Source organism: Myotis daubentonii, chromosome 10 (assembly GCF_963259705.1).
Source record: "Myotis daubentonii chromosome 10, mMyoDau2.1, whole genome shotgun sequence".
Lineage (NCBI taxonomy): Eukaryota > Metazoa > Chordata > Mammalia > Chiroptera > Vespertilionidae > Myotis > Myotis daubentonii.
Genome location: NC_081849.1, coordinates 24,604,580 through 24,612,971, shown reverse-complemented (window position 1 = coordinate 24,612,971; position 8,392 = coordinate 24,604,580). Strand labels below are relative to the sequence as shown.

The following is an 8,392-nucleotide window of genomic DNA, read 5'->3' as shown; positions in this document are numbered from 1 at the left end:
GACGTGGGTCAGAGGGAGACCGTCACTCACCCGGAAGGAAACCAGCCAGTTAGGCACTTGTCGTCGTGGCCTCTTCCACGCCTGGGTCGGTGCGGTGACCTAGCTCCGGGCACCAGCAGGAGCAGTAGCCTCTCTGTGTTTGCCCGGTCACAGGGTTTGGTGCCCTCCCTCCCTCTCTCTCTTTCCAGATGGGAGCCACACCGGTTCTTCAGAAACCAGCTGAACCCTTCCCGCAGGAGGGAGAGTTGAGCAGTGTTCTGAGAACACGCTGTTCTGGGCCCGGAGGAAATGCCGTCGCTAGAAGATGCTCTAGACGTGAAGGGGTCAGGGAAAGCCCGGGACAGGGAAGCGGGCGGAGCCTTCGGGACAGCAGGTGCCAGCCCTCTTCCTGCCCGGCGGAGGCCTGGACGGGGCTGCCCCCCCCCCCCCCCCCCCCCACACACAGTCCTGATGGTTCTTCTCTGGACCCCACGCCACCTCCGCCGTCCACAGGGGCCAGACCGAGGGGCACGCAGGGCGCCACAGCCCCCAGCCGGCGCCCGCCCAGCCGCTTCCCCGGCCTCTATGTGGCCTTGCTGGCACCAGGAGATGACGCCGTTCACCTGAGGAGGGAAAGCCCGTCCAGGAAAGAGGCTTTGCCCAGACCCTGCCCGGGAGCGGCCTGCGTTCTCCTGCCCAGGTGCCCGGGCAGCCGCCTGCGCTTCGTTACGGAGGCGGCGGGGTGGTCACAGGGCGTCTCCCCCAGAGTCTCCCCCAGAGCGTAAGTATCCAGGGAAGCAGCTCCGGGATCTCCGGGAGGACGGCCCCTCGTCCTGGGAGGAGCAGCGGCACGGCCCCGGTCCCGCCCCCGCCCCCGTGGAGGCAGAGTCCCCTGTGTGTACCGGCCACGCGGTTTTGGAGACGAGGAGCCACGCGTCCGCCCGTCACCGGCCGCCGCCTCCAAGGCAGGCGTGGGTGCTAGGAAGAGCCGAGGAGGAGGACTGCCGGCCGCCCCCAGGCGTCTTCCCGGGCGGGGCCGCGGTCCCTGCTTCCCACGCGGCCCAAGAGCGAACACCCCGGCTCTGCCTGGTGAGATGGGGGCCTCGGTGTTGGGGGGCGGGGGGTCGTTTAAACCCGCCTCCGCTTGGAAAGGTTCTGCTTTGTCCCATGTGTGTGCGCTTACTGTTCTCATCTAGCAAACGTTTCGGATTTAAGTCTCTGGCAGAAGTTTCCTAACAGAAAATTACACAGAAAGCTGCAAAGTGAACTGGAAAGCGTGTGTTGTTTTCTTCTTCAGCACAGCCCTCCCTCCCTCGGCGGCTCCTTTCCTGGCCTTTCGGGGGGGGGGGGGGGAAGGGGGGGGCGGGAGGCGCGGCCTGGGGGCCCCTGCGTTCTCCTGCTCAGGCTGGGCCTGCTGTGCACTCGCCTTCGGGGGACCGTCTTCGTGCCGTGCAGCACATGACTGTCGTACCCATTTCCCCGCCCGTGAGCGCGTGTCGGTCCCCGGGGACCTGCCAGGTGGCCTTCCGAGGCGTTGGGGTCTGGGAAGGGGCTCTTGTTGGGCGTCATTGAGTCACTTCTCCGTCCCAGTCCAGTGGGCACCTGTGCACACTAGTCCCCAAGGCACCTGAGAAAGGGCTCCCAGCCCCTCGGGACCAAAAGGAACTGCCCGCCCCGCGTGGTCGACTTGCCCACCCGCTGTGGGTGGAGGGAGGAGCCCTTGCCCACCCTGACTGGTCGACTTGCCCACCCGCTGTGGGTGGAGGGAGCAGCCCCTGACCACCCCGACTGGTCGACTTGCCCACCCGCTGTGGGTGGAGGGAGGAGCCCTTGGGAAAGATGTTCCTGACCCCAGAGGTGCCTCACTGGTGGGCCCTGTGGCCTCTAGAGTTCCCCCTCCTAGGGTCTGCCCGTTGTCATAATAACGTCTGTTTACTTGTCTTTCCCCCGCTGCCCTGCCCTGCCCGCTCTGTGTGGACTGGTGCCCTGTCTTGCTCACCTTAGTGACCCCAGCACATGGCTTCCCACGTACTACAGTGGGGCCTTGACTTAGGAGTTTAATTCGATCAGAGACCGAGCTCGTTAAGGAGCTCGTTAATTCAAATTACTCTGTCAACTCAATGCAAAAAATCGGCGGAGAGACAGCTGGTATCTCAAAAAACTCATCAGTCGGGACACTCGTAAGTCAAGGCCCCACTGTAGGTCTTAGCAGATGTTTCTCATTTCCTGCCGTCCTGGTCTCAGCTTTCCCTGTGTGTGTGTGTGTGTGTGTGTGTGTGTGTGTGTGTGTGTGTGGCGGGGTATACGTACGTGAGCTCTCTTACACACACACACACACCCCTTCTGCAGTCTTGTTATTCAAATCCCTTGCCATCTAACCTCCCAAAAGTCCCATTTGCCAAATTCAGTGGCTTTCCCCCCATTCTTACTGAGCTGCACCTGCCTGCTACATTCCACACGATGTCACTGTCCCCTCCCTGCCCTCCTCTCCTTTTGCCACCTGCCCAGGCCACCCCTGTGGAGCCCAGCTCAGGCCCCACCCTCTGCAAAGCTCCCCCCCACCACCACCTAGTCAGCCTGCCCCAAGCTCACCTGGCCATGAATGGCCGTCATTCGGTCCGAGGGAGGCCCTCCACCCACAGCAGGTGGACTGGCTCCTGTGTATTAGACCCACCCCACAGACGGTATGGCCACACACAGGTGTGTCCACGCCCTCCACGCACGCGTTTCCGGCAGCTCCCAGGTCAGCGCTGGCTCCAGGGTCCCTCGGCGAATGTGTGAGTGTGAGTGTGAGTGTGAGTGTGTGAGCCTATGCGTTGAGAGGGCGGCGGCGGCGGCGGTAGCGTGGAGACGTGGCTGTGCGGGCGCACAGGCCGGGCTGCGTGCTGTTTTCCCGCGGAGCCTGGTTCCTCCCTGTGTGTGTGTCACTCCCGCCTTGCTTGCTCTGTGCCCTCCGAGCCCTGTCTGCCTGCCGCGTGGTGAACTCTGCATCAGGGGTGGGGAAGCAGAGGGAAATGGTTGGGACATCCTCACCCGTTTCACAGCCCGTTTGTCCCTCTGCAGGCGCTTGACTCTGTTGGAACGCCTGTGGCTTATGTGCCACGCGCGCCCTCCAGAGCAGCCCAGACCCAGCCTCTGGGCACCGATGCCCAGCATTCGTCTCTCACACCAACTTTAACATCTTGGTTGTACTTGCTCTCGACACTTTATCCCGGATGCCAGCTGCGCTGTCCCGCGGGGGGGGGAGGAGGGCGGGGCCGACCGTGACTGCAGTCACCTGTGCACCGCGTGTTGTGAGGGAGTTGGGTGCAGTGTCGCAGCCTGAGGATCCTTATTCCCGCGTGGTCAACGAGGAAACTACAAGGCTGCGTGACAAGTGACGGGGGACGCTGGGATCCAGGTCTCTGATCCCAACGCGTATCCGTGCTGCTGTCTCTGTTCCGTCTGCATGTGCCGCTGACGGTAGGTCACTGCGTCGCCCTTGGCGTTAACAGGGCAGCGCCCAGGAGCCCAGATGCGGGCGCTCGGGAAAGGCGAAGGGAAGGGGCAGCTGCGATCGGTAGCTTTGATCCCCAGCAGCAGTTGACGGGCAGCTTCCGCGGCCTTGGTGGCTCTGGAGGAGGCTGGCGGGCGCCTGAGCCTCCTTCGGGGGGAGGGGTGCTGCTCTGCGACGGGCTGTCCTGAGGGTTGGCCTGGACGCCTCCAAAGCAGAGGCTCCCCAGGGCAGCGGGCCCACTGGCTGCCGCGCTCTGCCCGGGAGACGGTCCGGGGCAGGCCTCGTCCTGCGTTGGACGGCAGGAGGCTGGGCTCCAGGGCGAGGCAGGGGTGTTCACAGGAAGCTGAACGTGCACTCGTCAAACTCACACCCTCCCAGTGGGGAAACCTGACCACGAGCTCGCTGTCTTCTGGACCGAACCCTTCGCAGCAGCCTGAGTGACCCGTGCTGAGTACTTGTCCAAACGCTGCCAAGCCCCCAGGAGACGGCGCCCTCTCCGACCCCCAGGCCCTCTGCTCGTCCTCGGGGTCAGGCAGTCTTGGAAACGAGCTGTTGTTTTATAACAGTCTTTAAGTATTCCAGAATCGTGACTTGGATGTTACGTTTACCCTGACAGGTCTCCCTTCCCGTTGGTACGTCTCAGCTAGACCACGATCGATGTGTTTTTCTGTTGTAAGACATGATGGACTCTGACCATGGCTTTTCTCTTCCTGCTCAAGATCCTGCTGAATTTCAGCCTCGACTGTCCAGACTCTTTCCAGCAAGGTACGTCCCTGCTCCGGTGGAGTCCTGACCTGTGTGAGCATCGCCGCGGCAGCACACGCTGGGTCGCACTGGGCTGGAAGGTCACACCTGTGAGCACAGTTTGTTCTGGGTCACGGATCGGCATGGCCAGCCGTGTGCTGATACCGTGGCCTTCCAGTCCCTCCGCGGCGCTGTAATCATTAACTGAGAGGTCGCAGTGGGTGGTAACTCGCCAGGACGGACTTTCCTTCATCGCAGGGTTGAGTGGCTCGGCCTCCCTGAGCTCTAAGCCCCTTGGCGCTGTAGCGCAGGGACCCCGTGGCTGTGGCGGGTCACCTGTGCGGAAGACGACAGCGTTCCCTGGAGCCATCAGTTTTCAGAAACAAAAGACCTGACAGCCCCGTCTCGTGCGCCCTGGTGGAAGGTGGGTCGCAGCTCCACGTGAGCCCGTCCCGGGAACAGAGCCTGTGGTTGCAGCTCAAACTGCCCTCCACCTGGTTCCCAGGGCGGAAGAGGAGCTGTGCTCGCGGGCCAGTGCTGCCCTCTGCTGGCCCTCCGGCGCCAGTGCTGCGGCAGCAGCAGGCTGCAAAACCCACTTGGAAAACAGGAACTCCCCCCTACCTTCTGCGCAGGCTGCTTTCATGCCCGTCTTCTGCGGTTGGAGCTGTAGGTGATGCCATGTTTCATGTCACCGTCATCTTGCCGATCAAACCTTGGGTGCCTGTGCAATGCGCAGCCTCGTCTCGGCCGAGGTCGTCCTCAGCTGCGGCCGCCCCAGCGCGGAGCACGCCAGCACCGGAGGCCTGAGCCCTGCACGCACAGGGACTTGCCCAACGCGTGTCTTAAGCAGGGAAGAGAAGGTGCTGCTTGTTTGTCATTTTTTTTTAATCCCTGTCTTTATGACGCCGGTACAGTAACCGGAGGAAAAGCTGACTTTTATTTCCTCTGTGGCTCGGCTGATTTCCTAAGGGCTCACCTGTCATTTCCGTTCCCGGTGCCGGCCTCCTAGCAAAGGCCCCCGAGGTCCCTGTGCTGGAGATGCCTGCCCGTGGGTTGCCTGCCTTCACACCCCTGCCTGGTAGAGGCTTGTGCTCCTAAGTCAACCTCAAGGGAGCTGGGTTTTATTTTGTCCCAGGAGATGTTTTTTCAAATGGCCATCGTGTTTGGTCTCTGTTCCTTTTCTCTTAAACGCTCAGCTCCCAACTTAGCATCAGAAGAGGGCACAGCACGGACTGCCGCCTGGCGTGGTGAGGGGGACAGGCAGGACTCTGGCCATGTAGCCACCACTTACCGACTGTTTACATTGTGCCGTTTCTAGTTCAAGCTGCTTCCGTTAATTTTCACACCGACGCTGTGCGATAGGTACCGTGATTACCCCGATTTCACAGACGAGGAGACTGAGACGCCGAGAGCTAGAGGAACGTGCCCAAGGTTGTACAGGGTTGACCAGGAGTCTGCCTGGACCGCCTCGCCACCTGGCGGCGTAGAAACGGGAAGCAGCAGGCCAGCCCGCTGGGCTGTCTTGGAGACAGCATTGCAGCCTTGTCCTGGTCGCGTGGGTGTTCTTGACCACTGGATATGCTCTTGATTGGAGCCTCCTTGAGATGAGTAGGGAAACAAGGCCTTGGAGAAGGGGTGACTTGCTTAAGGTCACACTGCAGGTCAGAAGTGTGGCTGAGGGTCCTCTCAGGGCCAGCAGCACCCTCCTAGCTCCCAGGTTCTCCTTCCTCCTGTGCTGACCAGGACCAGAGCTGGAGTGACGGTTTGCTCATGTGCTCACGGCGAGACCCTGAAACTCGAGCCAGGGTGTGCTCGGAGTTCCATGTGGCCACGTGCAGGTTGCCTGTTAGTCTCTTTAAAGCACCGAGCGGCAGGTATGACGGCTCCGGGCCTGGGCTCGGAGTCAGGCCAGTGGGGGTTTGCATGCTGGCCATGCCTTTCACGGCTTTTGTGGCAACGGCAAGAACAGTGATTTCCCTTCCGTGTTAACTTGGTAGCCAGTCTCCTCGTGCAGATCAGCCTCTTGCTTTAGAAGCTGATGTGGAAACGGGCCCCGGCTCAGGATCTCTGTTCAGCGTGTTCTGTTTATATCACTTCATGGTCACTTACCAACTGGGTACCTCAGTTTCCCCCCAAGAGCTTAAAAGCCGCAGGGAAGTGTAGGCAGTGGTCCCTCTGTTATGCCTGTTGGACGGGGCTCACGGGAAGGGACACTGATGCAAAAGGATGCTCCCACCTTCGCTCCTCCCTCTATGGATCGTTCAGAGCATGTTTGCAGGATGAGACGGGCAACGTGCCATGTCCGCTGTGTCTAAGGGAGCGCAGCAGTGTGGTTGTGTGTATAGGTGGGTGTGCGTGTGTGTGCGCGCACACATATGGGCGTGACATACATTCAGTGTATGAGATATGAAGGATATTACCAGATATAAGTAAAAGAAAGCCATCCTTTTGGAAAATTTTTTCCTCATAACTGAAGTGTCTGTCATTTGGAAAAAACTAAGTGGCGAAAAGCCGCGACTAGTCATTTATAAAAAATAAGCAGACCTTTTCGTTGTGGGTTTTAGATTTCTTAACAGATGCGAACACTCTGGCTCCATCTTGCAGACTTGGTCACTGATATTATGATACAGTAGCCCACGCGGTGGACTACGAAATTAACCACGGAATCGGTGACCTAGTTACTTGAGAGTTCCAGTGTCCCTCTGGCCCGGCCCTGTTTCAGGTTTAAAGGCTTCCCTTTACTGTGAAAGGGTAACCACTGCCACTGCATACCTGTGTGCGCTTCCGTGCGGCCGCTGAGCCGCTGCGTCTTCGATGACGTGACTGGCACACCTCTCTGCGGCCCCGAGTCCTGTCCCCTTGTTCCAGAGATGAAAAGCTGGCCGGGCAGCGGCAGGCCTGCAAAGCGGGTGCTGTTCCATCATGAAGGGCGAGTTTGTGTTGCCCCCCGCACCCCCCCCCCCCGGCTTACCAGCATCCTCTGAACCCACCTGAAATCAGCCACAGGCACCGGTAATGGGATGTTCTTCCCACACTCAGAGCTGGAGTGCAAGTGAGGGTGAGGTGAGGAAAGGCAAAAGGAGGAACTAAGTTCGGTTAATTTATTTAAACCTGGAGCCCACTTTCACGGGTGACGCTGTCATGATTAAACAAACACTGGGCAGGGGGGTGTTTTGGCTGAAAGAGACCAAAGAGCCTGAGTGCATCAACCCTGATGGGATCTCGGTTTGCAAACAAACAAAAAACTATAAAGTATATGTTTTTGAGAAAGGGCCTCGCTTTGCAGGACGGCCTCATTTTGTAGACATCCTTAGAAGGTAGGCGTCTCCGAGGGTCAGGATGGTTGTCAATTTTCTTTCAAACGATTCAGCCAAACACAAACCTACCTTACATATAGATGACACAGCTAAAGCAAAACTGGCAGACATGAACCACGGTTGAACTTGGGTGGTATGAGTGTAAGATTTCATTCCATCATCACTCAAATGTGAGGTATACCTAGGACGGTTCATAGTTTAAAAAGGAAGGCACCTGCCTTTGGCAGGGCGGCCTGGCAGTCGGTAACTTCTTGGATCCCTAGAACGTTAAAGGGAATGGCAGTAGGCTGCCTAGTAAGATGCTGTTGAGAACTGCATGGGAAGCGGGGAAATCGTAGCAAGACTGATTGTCAAGGAGAATGAGAGTACGAAGCCTTACCTTTGCGGGGGTGGAGGGGGGGCAGGGGGGAGGGAAGGGAGGACAATAACAAAACCCTTGAGGCAGGATGCAGTCGAAGGAGTTCCCCCTGGAAAAACACCGGGATCTCGTTAGCATCAGCACGTTACTTTGCCTCTGAGCTCGCCCACTGTCCTCCTCGGCCCTGAAATCACAGTTCTCCTTTGAACCAAAGTTACCTCCAATTGAAAGTGGGAGTTCAGGAAAGGGTTTTCTTCTACTCCTGCCAGAGGGCCTGCTCGCTGTGCACACCTCTGTGAGCGTGAGGCTCCTCAGCGCCACCTCTGGCTGTCCTGCTCCCAGGTGTTCTGACCCCAGGATGACCTCTGGCTGTCCTGCACCCAGGTCTTCTGACCCCACGGTGACCCTGGCTGTCCTGTGCCCAGGTGTTCTGACCCCAGGATGACCTCAGGCTGTCCTGCTCCCAGGTGTTCTGACCCCAGGATGACCTCTGGCTGT

General features: G+C 59.2%; 1 protein-coding gene across 1 annotated transcript; it reads left to right on the top strand.

Moving 5' to 3' along the window:
• Positions 1-288: 288 nt before the first annotated feature.
• On the top strand, positions 289-7,928 carry LOC132211339 (uncharacterized). Its single transcript, XM_059656059.1, has 3 exons — positions 289-373; positions 608-1,068; positions 4,195-7,928. The coding sequence occupies exons 1-3, from the start codon at positions 289-291 to the stop codon at positions 4,414-4,416; spliced, it is 768 nt and encodes a 255-aa protein (XP_059512042.1). The 3' UTR covers positions 4,417-7,928.
• Positions 7,929-8,392: the final 464 nt, after the last annotated feature.